Raw genomic sequence first — 21600 nt, 5'->3', positions numbered from 1 at the left:
TTCTGATCGGCAAGTCCTAGGCTCTGTGGTTTAACCCACAGCGCCACCTGCATCCCGAGGACCAAACTAGGTTGGTGTTAAATATGTATTTGCACAGGGGGTTGGACTAGATGACCCAACTCTACAGTTCTATGATTTAATGTGCACATTTTTATTTAAAAAATGCAAATAGAAATTGCTGTGAGGTGATAATTATCAGCATTATAGCAGGTACCACAGTCCTGACCAAAAGTGCTTCTTCACTGCTGCTGCTATTTGCACTGGGAGAAAGTCCTGCACTGGCACTAATATTTAAGTAAGTGGGATGTAACTGCTGCTGTTGAATTATGGGAAGGGGAATGAAGGAAGGCAGGCCCCAATTTTATTTTGTGATACCTGTCCTAGCAGCTGCTTTTAACAGGGACAAAGTGGGAGGTGATTTGGCTAAAGCTGGGGATATCAGATGGTCAGACTCATGGATTTCATTAAGAGCCCAATGACATTTCCCCAATAATTCAAAAACTCTTATTGTTTTGTTTTTTTACACACACACATGCATAAAATCAAATACAAAAGTTAACCATGTTGAATTGATAGCGTGCATATTTTTTTAAACTATCTTCAAAGATACTGTATGTGAAAATAGCAAAGAGGTGAGGTTTTCATTCTGCAGCCCTCCCAGTAGCCTATGCTTCCTGAAAGCCTCACAACGTCCACTGCTGGGCTTTCTTGTAAGCATGGGAAGCCAAGGAGCCTGTCTACCTGTGTTTCAGATGGCCCTCTGTTAGTGATGTTGTTGTGTGTGGAATCATAGAATCATAGAATCATAGAGTTGGAAGAGACCACAAGGGCCATCGAGTCCAACCCCCTGCCAATCAGGAAACACCATCAGAGCACTCCTGACATATGGTTGTCAAGCCTCTTCTTAAAGACCTCCAAAGAAGGAGACTCCACAGTCTTTTCACCGTTAAGGAAATCATTGCAGAAGGTGTTTTTGTCTTTCTTTAAAGGTAAAAGGGAAGTGTTGGCAGGCTGCTAGCTGCAAGAGCCTGGGAAGCACTTCGCTCCAGTATTGACTATGGTTTATTTTGCAATAAAAGCAAGGAGGCTGCTGGATGACTGCCTGGTGGAAATTGGTCACCTCGACTGAGATGATGTTGCAATTCACATGCACAGGACCTCAGGCAATGAAGCCCTGACAAGCCAGTATTACAATAGGGCATTGCTCCAGAGAGGAGGCCGGTCTAAATTTAATTTAATCATGCTAACTAAAGAGTGCATAACACTATTGGCCTCCACAAAAGAAAAGTCTGCAGGGTGGGGACCCCATCCTGCCAATAAGTGCATAGTTACACCGTGCTGCAAGAAAGGCTGCCCAGGAATTACACCTCCCTATAGCAAATCAATTTTGGAATTTGCTTCAGAGATTTTGTTTAGGGCAGTTATATAAACACCAGGCTTCACAGCCAAATTCTTCAGTTTGCTGCTTGAAACCACTCGTACTGAAATCACTTTATTTCAGCATGGAACTAGGGGACTGATTCCATTCTCTTCCGCAGCTTTTCCTCAACTACCCCTAGTTTTCTGCCTGCCTGGATCCCTACTTGCTGAAGTGGAGATCCTTGTTGGTGGTCAAGAGTCCTTTTATGGGCTCCCTTTTAGTTCCTGCATCTCTGGATCCTGGTTTGCTGAAGCAGAAATCTTTCTTCCTTGTTATCAGGCATCACTGTACTTCCTTTTCGCATCTAATAAAAACCATTTTGGTTTGCCAAGTCTATCCAGATATGTAGAATGTTGACGAATGTTGACCTTCCTTATAAAGACTCTCTTTGGCTTATTCTTCTCCCTTCTCCCTGTTGCTGTCCTGTGCCTTCAGCTTGACTGAATATGGTGTATGCTTCCATTCAAAGAGCAACAGGGGTCTGTTCAACCTGGCACATCCCCACTCCGAGACAAAACTGTGGTGGGTTCTTATCTAAGAGATGGTGTTTGTAGATGACACAGCCTTGACAGCACACTCCAAGGAAGCTCTACAAAGACTCGTGCCCAAGCCTGCATGGAGTTCAGGCTCATCATCAGCCTAACAAAGAGCAATGTCCTAGGTCAAGACATCACCAGCACTCCACACATCAGCATTGGTGACTGCTCTCTGAGCAGCCCATTCTTTAAAAAAACAACAACCCCATTGCCTTACACAGACCACTTATTACTCAGCCATCTTTCTCCTATGCCTTGTGTACACCCTGTGTATTTGTTTGCTTCTTGTGTGTGCATGTTAATGTAGTCCTAGTTAGATTTACCTAATCCTCTCCATCCAAAGAAGTGTGTGTGTACACACACATATAGTTGCCTTATTAAACGTGTGGGTGGAATTCAATGCAGTGCTAAGTGGGGTAGGCGTGAGTAGAACAATAATTACTGCAGAGTACACAAGAGCAGGGACGTGCGTGGTGCTGTGGGTTAAACTACAGAGCCTAGGGCTTGCCGATCAGAAGGTCGGCAGTTCGAATCCCTGCGATGGGGTGAGCTCCCATTGCTCTGTCCCTGCTCCTGCCAACCTAGCAGTTCAAAAGCACGTCAAAGTGCAAGTAGATAAATAGGTACTGCTCCGGCAGGAAGGTAAATGGCGTTTCCGTGCATTGCTCGGGTTCGCCAGAAGCAGCTTAGTCATGCTGGCCACATGACCCGGAAGCTGTACGCTGGCTCCCCCGGCCAATAAAGCAAGATGAGCGCCGCAACCCCAGAGTCGGCCACGACTGGACCTAATGGTCAGGGGTCCCTTTACCTTTACATAAGAACACTGGATAGCAAATAAGATCATTGGTCCCTCTAATTCAGTATTGCCTAAACCAGGCACCCCCAAACTTGGCCCTCCTGCTGTTTTGTGACTACAATTTTTTTTTTAATATCTTTATTGTCAACTCCCATCATCCCTAGCCAACAGAACCAGTGGTTAGGGCTGATGGGAACTGTAGTCCAAAAACAGCTGGAGGGCCAAGTTTGGGAGTGCCTGGCCTAAACTGACTTGCTGTGGGTCTCCAGGATTTCAGGTGGAGACATGGCCAATCCTACCTGGAGATGACAGGGATTGAACCTGCAACATTTTGCATACAGAACATGTGCTCTACCACTGACACACAGCTCCTCTCCTTTGTAGTCCACGATGAGATATGCTGGCTAGTCTAAGATCAGCCACTGCGTTGCATAATCAAATGGAGATTATGCAGGTCTTCCTGGATTTAGCACACTACACGAAACTGGTTCTTCAGACATTTTCACTAGTACTAGCATGCATTTTGGCATAGGGCCCCATGCTACTGTAAACTAGAAAAATATGGGCTTTAAACAAAGTGAGTAAATACTGTATTAGAAACTGGGCTAAATTACCCCCTTAATATTGTTGAATGAGTACTGTGCTGTATAAAGCAAAGTTATCGAAAGTTTCACGTTTTAATCTGTAATTTTAAGTTCTGTTTAGTTTCCCCCTGCCTAGGAGTTTCTGTTTGGGAATGAATTCATATCTCACCGGCCAAGAAAAGAAAGTGAACAGCCTTCCGATTAGGCCTCAGCTAATTGGAGCTCTATAGATCAGCCAGCAGGGGATGACATGATAGCTGCACTACTATTATCCTTCTCCTTGCTTCTCAGTGATTTGTTTTCCTGAGGTAACTTGAATCCTAGACAGTCTCTATCAGCACGGTTAACAGCTTTTATTTTACAAATGCTGGAGGAAATGTCATTTCCAGTTGTAGTTTGTTGTTTTATTTAGTCTTGTTCATCTAAACTAATACCCTGCAAGAGAATAAAACTCCATTCTTCAAGGCAAAATCCCTGATTTTTATAATACTTCCTGAAACTGGTTTTACAGAAACATAAAAACAATTCACATTGATTATAAGAAAGGACATGCCATTTAGAATTCTTAAATGGACCCATTTGCAAACAAAATGAAGACACTCATATTTGGCAAAATAATAATAATAATTTCCATATAATTTATTTATTATTCTGTCATATAAAATTATTGTGTTGGCAAAATGGATGGGGATATGACTGAAGCAAAAGAAGTGGGAATATAAATGAAGGTCAATATAAATATACAAATAATCCCCCTCCCTGAAATTTATGTCACCTTGGTTTCAACTTTCCAGGTAAATTTTGTTGTTTGTTGTGCCTGAAAAAAGCAGTTTCTCATAATAGGGTTAAATCTTTATTTAATTCTATATAAACTGAAATGGCTGGGGTTAATAGAAGGCTATATTAATAGAACTGTCTCTCGAGTGCTTATTTATTATTTTGTCAAATTTTTAGTACCATGAAAGTATGGTACTAAATAAGATCTTAACCTTTGTTTACATTTGAGCTGGAAAAGGTACCTTTTAAGTATTTGCTAAAACAAACCAAAGCTGTTGCTTTAATTACCAAATAACACACAGTCCAGTTTCCTCACCTCCCAGAGCACTAAAGTAAAATTCAGTGGCATTAGGCTACTTGATCTCTTGCAACCGTAAGTTAAGGAAAGGTCCCCCCCCCGCCTCTCTATTTTTTTAATATAAATGTTTGTGTGTGTTTAATATGTATGTATATGTATAAATGTACTGTGTACAGGTTGTATACTTACTGACATTGCTTAATATAAGCCTCAAGAATGCAAATACTCCTCAGTGTGTTTCCAATAGCAATGTGATTGTAGTGTTCTGTGGATTAAGTTACCAGCCCTTTGAATTCTGACCTTCAGTCTAAAACAGCTTTAGAGGTTACTCTTTTTCCGATTTGTGAAACTGAAGAAAAAGAGCTAATGCTGCTGGAACGAAGGAGGAGGGGTAAAACTTTGAAGCTGCTGGATTCCTCCACCCCTACCATTGTTCTCCAATTATAACTCGTTAGATTTTTTTCATTATTATTAAAAAATTTAAAGGACAAATTTCAGCCACTGTGTAATCAGTACACTTTAACTCTGAGATCAAATCCTGCTTGCATTGACTTTGGTTGGAATTTTGACATTGTATTCAATGGCAAACTAATGGATCTCTGGTAAATACAATTAAAATAATATTACGTATATGATATGAAGTATTCAAGTGAGTCACTATGGTTAATTGGAATTAACCAATTAATAGGTGGGGGGAGTATACAGCAAGTGATCCATCTAACTATACTTTTAATTCAGACATTCTCCTTTGTCATTTACAGTTGCCACTTCTACAAGATGGTGTTGTTCATCCACCCCAAAACAAACAATAACCAGGCATGAACTATCCAAACTGAAATGATTGGTTGCAATAGCAGCAAATTAAGCATGTGCTTTTCTCCGCAATACAGACTACACTGAAAGATCAATGACATTGCTGCATTGGATCTGGGTTGTGTGGTTGTGCATCTCCCCCCCCCCCCAAGCCCCACAATTTGATTCAGAGCCTGATTCAGCTATTTATACCAGCCCTGACTCGGGGCAATCAGGATCCAGCCTGACCTGACGCACAGATCCAAACCACAGTGTAGGAAAAAACAAATAATCTGAAATGCCATTGACTGGGAATGGGAAACCAAAACAGCCATAACTTTCTTTGTTTTTAACATTGGTGCATGGACTTGGGATATACGGTTGCCCCTCAAGAAGGGATTAATCCTGTCAAATTTCAAAATGGGTAGTTCCAGGTGTGTGTGTGTGTGTGTGTGTGTGTACTCAAAAATAAAAATAAAAAATACACTCATGCAAGTATTATTGCATTGCATGTGTGCTGCTTGTGCACTGACTGTGTACAACATAGGGAGGCAAACTAAGCCCCGGGGACTGGATCAGGCCCAATCGCCTTCTAAATTCGGCCCACAGACGGAATCAGTGTGTTTTTACATAAGGTAGAATGTGTCCTTTTATTTAAAATGCATCTCTGGGTTATTTGTGGTGCATAGGAATTCGTTCATTTTTTTTCTTCCAAAATATAGTCCGGCCCCCCACAAGGTCTGAGGGACAGTCGACTGGCCCCCTGCTGAAAAAGATTGCTGACCCCTGGTGTACAATGTACTTACAAGACTTACACACACAAAAGTACTAATAAACGGGAGGGCGGAAACAAGAGAATGGGCCTTTTCTGCAGTGGCTCCCCATTTGTGGAATGCTTTCCCCAGGAAGGTTTGCCTGGCGCCTTCATTATACACCTTTTAGGCGCCAGGAGAAAATGTCCCTCTTTAACCAGGCCTTTGGCTGATTGACACCTAAGAGACAGGACTTATTAAAAGAGAGGTGAGCTTGCTGCATTTTGACACCACCATCCCTCTGTCCAAGCACTGTGATTGGAGAGTATTTGGTGAGATTCTAGCCCTGGATTGGAAGCTAGAGCTGTCCAGCTTTCCTTCCTCTCCTCACCCAGCATTCTTCTTATATGGCGTGCTTAATAATTACAGCAGTGGAGAAAGTCTAGCTTTAGAGATACTAATATTTAGTTTCAGACTGGCACGAATTGTCACAAATTTATTTGGGCACATGCAACCCACTCTGTAGTGTTTTGTAGCTGTGTCAATCCGATCCAAATTTGGCACAAATCTGTACAAATTGGCTGGTTCAGTTTGAATTTGGACAAATTGGTTGCACAGCCTTAAATTGCCTCCAGGGAAGAGTACTGTAAGCAACACTCTTGGAAATAATAATTAATGAAATTTATGTCATGGGCAGCAATGTACTTTTCTGAAATAGCTGCCTAACCCTTTCCTTGGTGAAAAAAGAAAATACTTTAGGCCACCAAGTACAATTCAGTCCAAGTTAGGCACTTAAAAATACAATTGACTTTGATGACAGTTAAGCATTTGCTTAAGACTCTCCGAAATTAATGACCGAATTCTAGAAAACCCTGTATTACAGTATAATTTTGTGCATGTTTACTCAGAAGTAAGCCTCATTAAGTTAAATGGGACTTACTTCCAGGTAAGTGTATATAGGATTGCAGCCTTAAAAGTACTTAGCCTTGGCTGCACTACACACATTGCTAATTTTTATTCAATTTTACAAAGAAAAATAATCTGTTTTATTGTTGATTTCAAAGTAATTTTTAAAAGGCTAGCTAACATTTCAAAACCACATGCATGGCATGCAAAACTTCTGTTTTTATAGTTTTTGTGAAGGCCAAGGAGCCAATAAAGTATTGGAATAGATCTGATTATTCTAGGAAGTATAATTCAATCTGTTGTTTTTCACACAATTAAATGTATTTGGAAGCATATACCCATAATAATTATGATCTAGTCACAAAGCGTGCTTATTATCTGTGTTGAGTGCTTTATTAAAATGAATAACCAAATTACCGTCAACTCATGTAGCAAATGATTATTATATTATGTTTCCCCCCTCTCATATTGAGAATGCATTAAAATGTTAATATAAATCATTATCAACAGTGTTTTGTATGGAGCCTATAATGTTCCTGATCTGTTTTCATCTTGGTCTTACAGTCATTTAAGTAGTATACAATGCTTGGTTCAGGAGCTTTAGACCCTAGTGGAACTATGCAAAAGAATAAAGTTACTTAACTGAATCTGTGTGCTCTGAACTGGATTTTATTGTTCATTATTAAGTGATTTCTACGGTGACACAAACATTGTGTTTGAGAGAACTAGTGCTTTTAAAGCTAAAGATGTTTTACTTGATGGAATTACAATGGCGTGACACAGACAATACCTACAGCCTCCAAGAACATTGTTTTGATATCAGGTCACATTATAGTGAACATACAATGACATAGCCGTGCCTTCTCAACCTCAAAACTCTACTGCAGACAGTGGCTTGCACATTTTATCACTAAATCCCAGTGAGCCTTTTCCAATAACTAGAGTTCCTTGTCCCCCTTTTCCTTAAGTGTAAGTAAAGAGCTGTCAGTTGCCAGAGATCTTGCTGTTATTACAAGCATAGAGCCAGGTAGACGGATCTAAAAAGAAGGAAACAATAGATCTACTACATGGAGTGTTGGTGTATTTTAAGATTCCCAGAGAAAGACCCAAGGAAAGCCCACAAACTGCTGACTAAACTACATGAAAGGCCATCTTTCCCCACATGAACTTTCCTATTATAATTTTCCTTGGAGGCTCTTCTTCAGGTCTCACTATCATTAGAGGAAATATGGGTGGTGAAACTTGTATTTTGTGATGCCCAGGTTATAGAATTGTTTCCCAAGAAGATTCATCTGACGCAAAGCCTCATTTTTAGAGGTTTTAATGGATGCAACCCACTCTGAAAGTCTTTTGACTAAAAAGCAGGTTGTCAAGAATTCTAAATTAATTACTTAATATAAAGCTAGGACTGGGCATCTGTGGCTCTCTAGGTGTTGTTGGATTAAAGCTGCCACCATCCTTGACCATTTGCTATGCTGGCTGAAGCTGATAGGAGTTACAGTCCACAGGTTCCCTAACCATGATATAAAGAATTTCTTCCTTGACTTCTAACACCAAAAACCAATGTTTTTTGGTGAAACACACAGTCTCCTGTATTACATTGATTAGGATAGGGTGAGAAGTTGCAAATGAAGATGAGAACCACTTTCTTGACCAATCAAGGTGCATCCAAAATCTGATGCAGAGCTATTGCTTTTGCTTCCTTTTGTTAACTGCATTGGCATATGTGCAATTATGGTTCCATACACATGATCTGCCTTGGTGGATCAAGATAAGTAATTTAGGAACAGAGAGTAAAGATTCAGAGAGGAACAGAGAGTAAAGAGTCAAACGTCAAAACTATGGGTTCATAGAATCATAGTTGTAGCCAACATTATTCATATTCAGAATGAGATTACTCATGTCTATTAATGTCAGTGGGTCTACTCTGAGTATGACACACACACATATTCTGACATGTATTTCTTACTAGGAGAGTCAAGATCCATTATGCACAGTGGAGTTTCAAAAGCAGTTTTTTGATACAGCTTTGAGGGCTTCTGTTCAAAGATAATAATAAAAAATAGAATATCACACTGGGAATGAACAATCTTTTGAAGGTATCTAAATCAGCTCCTTAAGATGAGTGGGAGGGAAGTAATTTGTAACATTTGCATACTGCAAAATTTGCATTCCAGTACATAGTTACCAGATTCTGTTAAACAAGGACTATTTATGGAGTAAATTGCTCTTTAAGGATTTCAGAGATGGCAGGATATAATTTGAAGATGCCTTAAGCAAATGTATTGCCTTTGTTTCACCTTTTGCAAGTGATGCAAAATGCTGCTAAATATCAAACTCTTTGGCTTTCGAAATTCATTTGCTGCGATTTGCAGGAAAGGACCAACTTCTGTGTCTGTTGGGGAGGACATACAACAGGGCCTTCTTGGTTGTGGGGCCTGTTCTATGCTTTCCTTTCCTAGAGGAGCCTGCTAGAGTTCTTCCCTGTAGATTTTTAAGAGTCAGGTGAAAACTTCTAGTTCAAACCAGCAGTTGGCATGTGATTTGAATTTTAAAAAAAACTTTTTCTCTGCTATATTTATTGATTAATGTTATTTTACTATGTCTTATGAGTTATTGTGAACTGCTTGGAAATTTCTGAATTGGAGGGTGGTTAAAAAAAATTGACACCATTTGATTTTTTTATTGCTTTATTGTATTTTGTATTTTTTTTAACAAAACAAAACAAAACCCCAGCTATGTCTCCTCAGGAGGAGTCTTCTCCAGTAACATGTCTGAAAAATTATTAGACAAATAAATAATATGTAGCATGTCAGTGGGATTTTAGAATGCTTTTTTCAGACTTCTCAAGCTTAAAAAGGCATATAAAGAAATAATTTCCATTGATTTTAGTAGAAGAGCATGTCCTTGCTTGGGATCACAGGCTATAAAGTTTCAGGATCATTGTCCAGCACCTTGATCTTAAATGCATGTGTTGGATTAAGTCCTACTGATATTAATATAATTTAGTGCCAGATAAGTTGTGTGCAAGAACTGTGAATTGGAGAGGGTTGATTGGACCTTGGTGACATTAAGAGCAGAAACAATGTATGAAAATTAACACATTTCCCTATGCAGAACCCAGGAATCTGCTCATATAAAGTCAAGAAGGGCGCTTCAGATAATATAAATAAGGCTCATAGTGAAATCAAACAGAGCTTATTTTACCCTTGCTGAAAAATTGGCCTCCAATAGCAAATCTGTGGTTTGTAAATTACATTTAAAAAGGAATGCTTATGCTGAAACAGGTATTTTTTTCAGATTCTACTGGCATTTTGTCAAATAATTATATACAAATAGTCAGATCAGGAGTTTAACACAGACCTACAAAGCTATGATCCTTTATATCTCCACTCACTGTATGAAGTATGAATGAATGCTTTACTAAAGGATTATTAAAATGTTCACCAATGAATCTCTTGCAAATCCAAGGTAGATTAGTCTTTCCAGACTTGAATATATCTATCTTGTACATAAAATTAGCTACTTGTCTGTCAACCACTGTAAATACATATTTGAGTATAAATGATTTTGACATTGGATACATTCAGACTGAATTCATTGTGTAACCTTCAAATGATTTCAGTACAAATTTTTAACCATGGAAAGCAATTGCTTTAGTATCTATTCTAAAACTTCTGAAAGAGCAATTTGATACATGACTACTCGGAAGTAAGCCCCACTGAGTTCAGTAAAACTTACTCCCATGTAAGTGTATGTAGGCTTGCAGCCTTAATGTAGTTAATAAAACTGTATTTTTTTGGGGGGGGGAGACTGGGTTAGTATTGTATTTGTATAGTAGAAATATATCAGGTTTGGTACATTACCTCACTTTTTTATTCTTTGCATATTTGCAAAATTATTTCCAGCAGTTGTGTGTTTCTGGGGAAGAAAGCAAGGTTTAATAGTTATCTACATACAATGTGTACTAACTTTTCTAATGTTCTCATTTTAACAGTGTGCTGGAGAAACAAATTTATGCTGATAAACATCAATAACATATTCTTTTAACAGATTGCTTAGAATGAAAATAAAGCCCAGAGCAATGGCTATTCCTTGTGTCATAGTAAATATAAGGATTTGATTTTAGTAAAATCTTGCCTAATAAAATTAAAATATTGCAAATAAATTTATTTCTAGTGCAGTTTAATGAACCATTATAAAGAACACTTTGAGTATGACGTTTAAGCGATATAAAGAAGGCAAGCATCTCTGTTTATACTGGCTCCATGAACAGATCCAATAGAAATATGTGGATTTTGACCTTAACCTTCCATATATGGTAGGTGTCTATCCCATGATTTTTTTATTTTTTCTTTGCCAGCGCTAAGCAAATAGAGACCCTTGGTGTATCAGCTTAAGACTGTTAGGCACAACTTTTTTGCTTGGTGGAAAGTTTTATTGATAGATTTTCTTCAGAATGTGTATCAGCTGGACATTGCAGCCAGAAGGTATTTTCTATTTATGAGAGTTGTTTTCAATCACAAAGTTTGTTAATGGAAGGTAAGGCTATACTCAATATATGATAACAGACTCTGAGACAAAATTATGAATGTGAGTCGGAAACCAGTTTTAGTTAGGGCATTTGAACTTGTATAAGTAAGCTATGTATACAATTCAGTGTTTATCTCCTTGTGAGAAAATTATTTGTACTGTATTGTGGAGGAGGCTGTGCTTATTTATAAATGTATATCTTATGGTGAGATTGGTTTAAATAGCTCAGAATAACTCTGTTATTGTGGGTGGGAGGCACTGCTTCTCTGGTGATGTGTAGTTCGATTTTTCGAAGAACGGTAATTGTATTAAAATATCATTCTTTTAAAAAGACATCAGTTACCCAAAATATTCCCACTAGATTCTTTCCTAGCCTGAGTTTTTATGTACACAAAGGACAGATAAAAACACAATTAATGTAAAAAGACACTGTGCACCACCAAGTATGAATAAGGATGAGGTGCAATTGCTCTAAAAATGAAATCCAAGTCGAAGTGTGTTTAAATGATTCATTTTGCCCACCATCATTTGTATCTGCACATTATGAACTGTTGAAAGGTTTGTGGTTATCGTGTCAGATTGCTTGATGTTGGCACAGGGCAGGGTTTAGTGTAGGTTAAATATTTCTGAACTGACTTTTTATGTGGATATTTTTGCCCCTTTCCTTACGCAGCAGAGGACGAATCTGCTACGCGCGCCCAAGTCGAGTTCAGACGTGAATGTTGCGTGATATTATTATTATTATTGTAAAGAGTGGACTGGATCGTCCCCTTCCTTATGAAGCTTCTCCCGGCTGGATCCCGCGGTTTGTCGTCCGCTTCGGGCTTCTCGTAAGAAACCTCACTTAAAAGAAACTGCCCCGTTCAGAGGGGCTTAAATCCGCCCCCCCCCATATCCCCCAAGGCTCTCGGCTGAGGAAAGCTAATTATGCTCTCTCTCGCTCGGAAGGTGCGGATCTGGCTTTTCCCGTGCCTCCTCTCCGAAGCTATAAATGGTTTGGTGGTGATGGTGCCTCAGAAGCAGCAGCACAGAGAGAGAGAGAGAGAGAGAGAGAGAGAGAGAGAAATCCCGCGCGCTTCTTGACAGGGCGCGCTCGGGCCGCATTCTTCCCCCACAGCTGTTTATTCACATACCGCGGGATCCTTCATTTGCATACCCAAACTGCTCGCCAGCAAAGGTTTGCCTCTGAGGCAAGCCAGCCCAGGGCTCTCTCGGTTCGATTGTGTTAGCATTTATTTATTTTTTAAGGACAAGAGAATAGCTGTGGTTTGCATTACAAATAAACAAAAGGGGGGAGAAGGGGAGAGAGAGAGCGAGAGAGAGAAGCCTCGAGGCAGACCTACAAGACTGGGCAAAAAAATAAAATGTAAAACCACCTATATGGAGAGGGGGAAGAGATGAAGATTGGGCTGCCGCTCCTTTGTCTGCTCAGCCTCCCCACAGATAATACCTCCGGCCGCCTTCGCTGAGGAGCCGAGCGGGAGAGAGAGAGAGAGCGCGCGCGCCGCGGCTTCTTCCCGAAGCGGCGTTTGAGCGGGAATTTCGGAGCGGCGGCGGCGGCGGCGTCCTCCTCAGAGCTGGGTGCTGCCGCTGCCGGAGACGGGCCCCTCGGTGCCACTTCCGACTTTAAGCCTTCCTGGGAAAGCCCTCGGTGGCTGTTTTCAATTTCTTCGCCGAAGACACAGCGCCCTCCCTCAGCTCCGCTCCCCACAGCCACCCCACCTCTCTCTCTCTCTCTCCCACACACACACACACACACACACACTCTCGCTTGGCAGGCACAGCCCGCGGCGGCAGCAACAGCAACAGAAGTCAAGTCAGTCCAGTCAGTCTCTCGCTCGCTCCTCAGCCACCCTCTGCTCTCAGCTCGGATTTTTCCCCTCCAGACTGAGCTGCGCTTCTGGTCGAGGGGGAACTTAAAAAATAAAATAAAAAGTAAAAACTTTTTTTTTTTTTAAGCCCAAACCAGGGCAAGTTAGAGAGAGAGAGAGAGCTTTTCACCCAGGAATTTAAAAAACCCAACCAAAACAAAACTATGTGAGCAACGGTTGGTTGGGCTCTAAGTTAAGCGCCAGCGTGAAGGCAGCCCATAATACTTGGTGGATGCAGCAAAGCCGTTCACTGTAAGTACGAACCCGGCTGTTTCAAAAACTGCATGGATTTGACAACAGCTGCCCCATCTTGCAAAACAGGGAGAGAGGACACTTTTTTTGTTTTTGCTTTCAGACGAAAAGCACCTTCGTCCGTGGCCTGTTTGCAAAACAAGTTTGTACTTTTCCAAGAATCTCAGTAATCTTCCACGCCTGGATCTCCTGCACGTTTCTCTTTCTTTCTTTCTTTCTTTCTTTCTTTCTTTCTTTCTTTCTCTCTCTCTCTCTCTCTCTATCTCTATCTCCCCCCCCCAACTCCCACCTCCAATTAATATCTAATATACGTCACTTTTTGCAGTTAATTGTGTTTCCCGGTTCGCTTCGTAGCCTCCCCACAAATCAGATGCTACGTGGCTCTCAGCTCTTTATTTCTGTTCAACTTGCGTTTTGTGCCTTGTATTTGGGTTTTCTAAAGTGTTCGAGGGTCACTGAAAATAAAGAACACACACACATATATATTCCATATATATATATATATATATATATATATATATATATTCCATATATATATATATATTCCATGAATTTTTATAGACCTGGCTAAAAGGCACAAGAATTCAGAAGAACAGAGAAAGGGGGACATATGGCAGAGACTGACAGCTCTTGCCGAAGCAGGAAATCCTGCTTAATATGTTTAAATGCTGGCAAAGCTCTGCTGAACCTTAAAGGAGGGCTTTATCAAAATGGCAAAATAAACAGCTCCCTGACAATATTATATATGACGTTAGGTACTGCTGGAAACTCAACACTTCGAATTAGGAAACGACCTCTTTAAAGCCCAAGCATACTTTACATCATGTTTATGAATCTCCTTACTCACGAAATTTATAAGAATGTTTTTCTTGAAGCTGTTTTATGAACGTCAAAATATTCTTTAAAAAACCCCCAAAACAACAACCAGACATCAAATTATATAAAATTACCCTCAAGCCCAAATTTTAGGTGCACTTTAATGGGGAGGGTGAGTGCAGAAGTCACTTTTAAAGCCGATAATAAATGTAAGTTTATCTTTTAATGAAAGGAAAGTCCAGATGGTCAGCTTTAGGATAATTTTTTTTAGATCATCAGAATGGGGTGTGTGTGTGTGTGACTGTTTTGTTTTGTTTTGTTTTTTTGTCTCTCTTCCCCCTCCCCTTCATGCATACTTTCTGGAATCTGCATTTTAAGGTTTCTTGGAGGTTTCTTTCTACTAGCCTCAAGAGAATTATGGATTTCATAAATGCATGACGCTGCGTGTGTATGAAACACATATTAATGGAATTTTGGCATTACCTGAGGTTCAGCTTTGTTGCTTAATGACCTATCTTTAGCTTTAGGAAGCTGAAAACCCAGCACAGTGACAGATTTTTTTTAAAAAAGCAAGCCATTGTTTCAATTGTGGTGGTCGCAGCGGGGGTTAACACAGATCCAAATGAGTGGGGTTTTGTTGAATGTTTAATAGTAACTAAAAAGTTGTTACACAAAGTGCAACATACAATGCAATGCTGGGCATGTTTACTTGGAAGTAAGTACCATTGTGTACAAAATAAGAGACTTTAAGATTGCAACTTCAAAGTTACATTTATGCTGTTTCAGAAGCATTGTCACAGTGACATATGTCTTCTGTTTTTAAATTTCAGTGATATGTCAAAATTTCAGATGTATTTAGGGAGATTATCATTATAATCTGTTTGGGGGATTGATGCACTAATTTAATCTAGTTTTAATAATATGGTTACATTTTTAAAGCACATGGTTTTAAAAAGTGCATTTAAATACTTTAGCATTTGGAGGTAGCTAATGTTATGTTGAAGATGTTAACTTTGCGGGGGGAAATGCAGTTTCAGATATAAAAAAATATGATTAGAAAGTTCCCATTGTCTTTACGATTTCTGGTTTAGATCACAACTGTGGTTGAAAGTAAGTTACTAACTCACATGTGAGCTATATTTGTTTGAATAAGCATAGCATTTTTTACTTTGATTTTTTTCTTTCAGCTGGAAGAAATGTTCTAAATTATAGTCATTTTATAAGAATTGCTTTTAGCAAGTGAAAAAAAGTCTGGAAAACCAATAATTTAGACAAGTACCTACATTTTATTTGTTCTATGGTGCTGAGATTTAGAATCCCTTCCCATTTACAGTTTACTTTTCACAGAACATTATTAACTTTTTGGCTTCATACATGATTTTCTGTCAGATGCTTTTGATTTGTAATTTACCAAAGTATAATAAACAGTGCAAAAGTCATGAATTTTCTCCTGCATCTTGAGCTCTGTGGTAGGGAAAATGTGATAAAATGTGTACCTTAAGTCTTGTTTGATGATCTCTCAAAGCAAGTTTGCCTTCTGGAAATAATTTCTGGGGTTGAAGAGCATGGTATTAACAGATTTAATGTGGCTATTCAGTAGATTGGTGGAGTACTATGTGAGGTTTAACAAAATGAGAGCGACAAATTGAACATCAACAAAACCTACATCTGTGAAGAATTATAAATTTAATTAGAAAAAACCCAAAATTAAAAGATCTCATTAACTAATCAGAATTAGACGTTACTGCTTTAAGATACTTAAGTGTCATTTTGGTGTTATTTAAGATGCTAGTAGCTTTGCCATCGCAATCCTTTCTTTTTCATTTTAGAAATACTAAGAGGCAATGTTAATCAAACATTTTTTAGCCTTTTAAAGCCACTTCCTAAGTAGTAATCATGTGATTTTTCGTAAGGAGCAGAAAGTTTTATTTAAAATATTGTTGGCCTGATTTCCCTGTGCATGACATTTGCTCATTGTAGCAATTCTCCCTCCCATTTTTAAAGTATTCTTTCTTGAGTAGATTTTAATTATTGCTGTAATCTTCCTACTTGTGTAATAATTAATGAGCCATAGAAGACCATATACTTTGTTGGTAAGGCGTATTAGATGACAGTAGATGCAGACATATTAAAGTAGCAGTAACGGTGAAATGCTATTCATACATATGTTGCTTTCCAAAAACTAGGCATCCTAAGTGCAGTTACTCACTGCACTGTAATTTCGCATCCTGCATAAAAAACCGAAAGCATGTAAAGTGTAGCATTTTGTAAATTGTAACTAATTTCACCAACATCTGTGTCTAATTGTTGTCTGCATTTGCATTCTTGAGAGTAGATTTATTTTTCCTGTACCACTATGTGGATTCACTTGACCAATCTAAGTAAGGATTAGTAGTTTTAAAGTTATTTTGATTAAAGAATCATTTTTAAATACCATAACACACAACACATGGTTTAAATAATCCTTAATAGGAAAAGGACTGTAACTGAAGTATGACGAATGAAAATGAAGGTCTTGGATATGAACTCTCACAGCTTATAGAATCTTAAAAAGATATGCTAATATCTGCAGCATATGATATATATATATATATATATATATATATATATATATATATATATATACACACACACACTAGTAGTTATTTAAAGACAGAGGTAATAGAATATTTTCAGAACAATTTTTGTTGTCTGTAACTGACAAATTACGGTATATTCTAAAACATCAGCAAAATAATATACAAAACATTAATACATATTACTAGAAGTTCAATTAAAATTATTGTATTTAAATGGCCCTCCATATTGTTAATAAGAGATAACTGTAAAGTATGCATCGTTCCCTCCTATAATTTATTAAAGGTGTACAGAAGTACAAGGAGAGAACATATCCTGAAGCCATTCCACCGCAGTGTCTAGGGTTAAGAGTAAAAAGTTTCCATCTTACACTTGGGTCCTTTGTATTTTCCTTTTTAAAAAATGCCTTAGCTGTTGCAAATACACATTTCATACTCCAGTTTGATTTGGTTTGCTATGGTCTATTAAAAAGCACACTATGCAGCATTTTAAATACCTTTGGTGGGGGGAGAGTTACAGTTTTCCTATCTGTGTTAGTACATGCTTTTTGCTATTGTGTGTAACATTATATGTTGTCTGGCTGCTTATACGAGTGGTGTACTCCTGCTAAAGTAGTAATTCTGTCTGTGATTAAAAATAACAAAAACTAGAGGCACACAAGTGAGATTTTCCTGGATGACTTTTATGGCACTTAAAATGCCTCATCTTGCTTGTCTTTGTTCTGTGATCATGTAAGAGATGTCAGTTCAGGTTGGGTGGAATTCTGAATTCAGACATTTAGACAATGTATATCCTTGCTGGGGAAGTTTTGTTTGTGCTTTCAAGCCAGCAGCCAGTCTTCACCTGGGCTTTATCACCTGCTGGCAGTTGTTAGTGGCTTTTTTGGCGTGTGTGTGTATGTGTGTGGAAACTGGTATCAAAGGCTATTCATTTAAACACAACCTTACACATTTTTAATAACATACAACAGCACTGCACTAAACCAGTGAGGGTCTAGATTTCAAACATTACTGAATCTCTCGCCCACCCTAGTCCAAAGAGTGTACATTCACAGAGAATGCAAAAGAGCAATTCATGACCACGGAGTTCATTTTAGAAATACATTTTTGCGTACTGCTCGTATTCATTCATTCTGAAGTGTATGCTCTTCTTTTTTAGTTTAACTTGATTGTAGGGAGAGGTGCAGATAAGAGGAAGGGGAATTTCTGGCCTAGATAAACATAAACATTCGGGAACTTTCAGTCAAATTATAGGAGCATAGCATTTCATTTGACTTTAAATCCTTCAGCGTTGGTTTGCAGTCTTCAAAGTTGGCTGGAAACTGGACTTGCAAACTTAACTGACAGAGTGGAAGGAAGAGGGAGGGATGAAAACTAACATGATAAGGATAAGAGACTGTCAAGAGTTAAAGGAGTGGGAGGGTGATGTGTTTCAGCCAGTGATAACAAAAACTGAAAGATCTTCAGAGGATGCTGGGGGGAAAGCATTAGGGAGCTTCTTCCCTTTGCTAGATATATTTTCTCTGTTAATAGCTACCTTACCCAGGCACCTCTTCCTAAACTACCTTAGCAAGACTGCTTTGCATGTTGATTGGGGGAGGGGAAATCCAGTGTGCAGCTGTCATAGGCCAGTGATGAATCACTATCCCGTCATTTGGCTGCCTTCCCCATGACATGGCAAGGGAGGGGGGGATAGACCTGCTGGAGGAAACAACAGTTGAGGCTTCAATTTAAAGACAATATGTCTTTCACTGCAGCAGTAACCCCCTCCTTCTCTTTTGGTTAAAAGACAGCATTACCATCCTCAGGAAGATTTCTTTGTTTAGTTAGATTAAGACCTGACATGAACGTAGAATAACAGAGGCTTCTATTTGTGTCCCTGGTTTGCAGGTGCAAAAATCCCAAACCAGTTCAGATGTTGCTGTTTCATCCATTTGCAGGTAAGGATAAGATCAAAGTGGCCTTTCTGTAGGGGGAAAAACTACTTAGAATGAAGTTATTTTACTCCACGTGAAAGACATATGAATGATATTTGATTGTTGTTAATTTTAAACTGGAGAATATTGTTTCACTGCTTTGAGAAGTAATTTAAATATGCACTTTTAAATAAAGGTTCTGCTCAGCACTAAAATGTTTTATAATTCATTTATACACTTCTGTGTATTTTAAAATTGTTTGGATTTGGTCATGAAAGTAACACCAAGCAGTCTAGCATTTAAAAGGACTCCAACTGGTAATTTTTAAATGGAGCATTATTAGTGAGAAAATTTGTAGTGTGAAAGCAATATAAATGTGGAAAGTAAAATACATATTTATGTTAGAAAATGTGCAATGGAATTCTGTGCACGCTTCCTTGGTAGTAAATTCCACTGAGTTGAGTGGGGTTTACTCTTAAGGAGGTGCACAGCTTTGCAACCAAAGTTAAACTGATTTGGTGGACTTCAAGTATACTGTGCAAACTTTTCCTGATAATATTTAATCCAAAAATATTATGAAAGCAAAATTTGTTAGCATATTGTAAACTTTGGGCTTAATGCAAACTGATACTTCATTACATAGAAATGAATCAAGTGTTCCAAAACTTTCCTCATGCCGAAGGGCCCTTATTCTAGAGTACATGATTTGAACATTGCCCCTTGACTATAGTATGCAGATCTTCTATTCAGTATAAATCTAATGGAAGTTGAGTATTATAAAAGCTATTATGATCAGGAATCGTAAGCACAGTTAAGATACAAGAGAGGCAATATATTCTATAAAATATTGACAATTTGCACTGATTCTGTTCTTGTTTCACTTTAAGTGACAGTTCAAGTACTGCAAAGTGCTAAGGCATACTAATGCCTTTATGGATTCACTGTATATTGGCCTTATCCCTTTTCAATTGGGCACGCTTTATGTAATCCACAAAGCAAACAAGAGAGCAGACATAATAATGTTTTAATGCTGCATTTGTTTCAACGGAAACAGAAGAACAATTAAGTAGTTTGCCAGAGTAAACACATACATCAGGAATATCTCATTCCTTGTCAGTTGAGCGTAGGTTCAACTATTGCTTCAAGTGTTTTATTTGGTTTGGAGGCCCATTAAATCGTAATTGGGTGGTAAATTATATGCAAGCGAACAGTGTGACTGTATTGCACTTGGGATGTACTTTTCAATGCATTTTAATTTTTGTCTCTAATTTTGTGCTTTATAAAAATGTTTAGACAGGCAGGTATAAATGTATTTTAAATCTGTTAAGGATTGTGTATTATACAGAGCCATTATGAAATGAGTGTATGAAATGACTCAAAAATGTAAGGCAAACTAAGGAAGTAATAATGTATATGAAATAGTAAAATCAATGGTAGGGCATGGGTTGTACTTCTACAGTCAGATCTGAAAGCAGGAGTCAATTTTTCTACTCACTTTTTTTTTAGGTCTATGGAAATGCAGGATCTAGCCAGCCCTCATAGTCGACTAAGTGGTAGTAGTGAATCTCCCAATGGTCCAAAACTTGATAATTCTCACATAAATAATAATTCCATGACACCCAATGGCACAGAAGGTGAGTTGTTGGTGGGGGTTTTTGTGATATCATGGGTTTACTTTAGACCTCAGTTTTCACTGAGATGGTAAATGTGTGTCTGGACTATGCCACTTCGGACTAAAGGTGGGGGCTTTCATGACAGAACACTCCTTCATACAACAACAGTCTTCTGCACATAGACAAAGCAGCATGTCAGGGAAAGTATCCTTCAGCTTCCTGTCAGCTAGCTTTCTATCTGGTGGATTTTACTATTATTTTGGATGGAGGAGCTCCCATCTTGAAACTGAAATGGTAGAGCCTTTACACACTAGTTTACCACCTCAGATTGCCAGGCCTTACCTTTCTATTAGATATGAAATACTGTATAACTAGATAACATTCCAGTGGTTATTCATGGGCAATTACTGAAGTTTGACTATAGCAATGACAGTGATGAGAAACATCTATCAAATGAATTATCCATTTACCCACCATTCCCATGCCCTTTACCCAAAACATTTTTTTTGGTCTGAGTTCTAAATGAAGACTATTTGGGTTATCAGATTATACTTTTAGCCTCCATTCCCTCTAAATCTAATGGAGCTGCATTGTATTTTGTCAAATAGACCATTTTTGTCCCCTTTCCCTAAATTAAAATAATGCAAATTTGTATCTTTAGGATGGCAACCTTAGTCAATATTAATGACTGACCACTGCCTTTTGGATAAAGACATCTGATTGAGGATGTAGTCATAGCATACTTACCTGTGAATAAAGATCTTTAAACACAGAGACTTGATTCCAGACATGCAGAGGACTGTGCTGTTTATCTTTTTTTGTGTGCACATACACCACTGACTTCTGATTTTAAAATTGGAATGTAAGCATACTGTTTTATCTTAACAAAATCCAGAAAACTTTTCCTGTTGATAAACACATCGAAGTTAAGTTTTAATGTGATGGCTCCAAGTAAAGAGAAAAGTGGTATACTGGTAAGGAGAAAAAGAACTCCTTTAATAGGACCAACCAATATGTTATGAAATTGTGATTTCCCCAGAAGTCTTTATCAGGCAAGGTATCCCCCAAAGCAGGGGATAGTGGGTGCATGAGGAAATGAGGAAAAATAAAAAGGAGTACAAAAATTAGTCTGGATGTTGAATCAAGGTTATATTTTAGAGAT

At 38.5% G+C, this 21600-nt stretch overlaps 2 protein-coding genes and 1 long non-coding RNA gene across 12 annotated transcripts in view; 2 read left to right on the top strand and 1 right to left on the bottom strand.

The window, feature by feature from the left end:
- The window catches only part of TRPA1 (transient receptor potential cation channel subfamily A member 1), a 387382-nt gene that overhangs the window by 274432 nt on the left and 91350 nt on the right, over nucleotides 1-21600 (top strand). The window lies entirely within an intron of this gene.
- On the bottom strand, nucleotides 9557-12910 carry LOC309538513. The gene is made up of 3 exons (XR_014222257.1): nucleotides 12771-12910; nucleotides 10728-10782; nucleotides 9557-9635 (listed from the first exon to the last, which is right to left on the bottom strand). It is a non-coding gene; the product is annotated as an uncharacterized lncRNA (long non-coding RNA).
- Nucleotides 11471-21600, top strand: part of EYA1 (EYA transcriptional coactivator and phosphatase 1) — an 84729-nt gene continuing 74599 nt past the window's right edge. For 2 of the 10 annotated variants that reach the window (XM_082233831.1, XM_082233824.1), the window contains exons 1-3: nucleotides 11471-12224; nucleotides 18800-18849; nucleotides 20332-20459. In XM_082233831.1, coding sequence (XP_082089957.1) covers nucleotides 12114-12224; nucleotides 18800-18849; nucleotides 20332-20459 — 289 coding nt within the window. In that variant the 5' untranslated portion in view covers nucleotides 11471-12113. Of the gene's footprint in view, nucleotides 12225-13207; nucleotides 13518-13620; nucleotides 13660-14650; nucleotides 15049-18799; nucleotides 18850-20331; nucleotides 20460-21600 lie in introns of those variants that run through there. The other 8 variants (XM_082233829.1, XM_082233823.1, XM_082233822.1 and 5 more) reach the window with 8 other exon arrangements.

This window comes from Podarcis vaucheri (genome assembly GCF_965113315.1).
Source record: "Podarcis vaucheri genome assembly, chromosome: 8".
NCBI lineage: Eukaryota > Metazoa > Chordata > Lepidosauria > Squamata > Lacertidae > Podarcis > Podarcis vaucheri.
The sequence above is the reverse complement of the archived record's forward strand: the minus strand, read 5'-3'. Positions and strand labels throughout refer to the sequence as shown.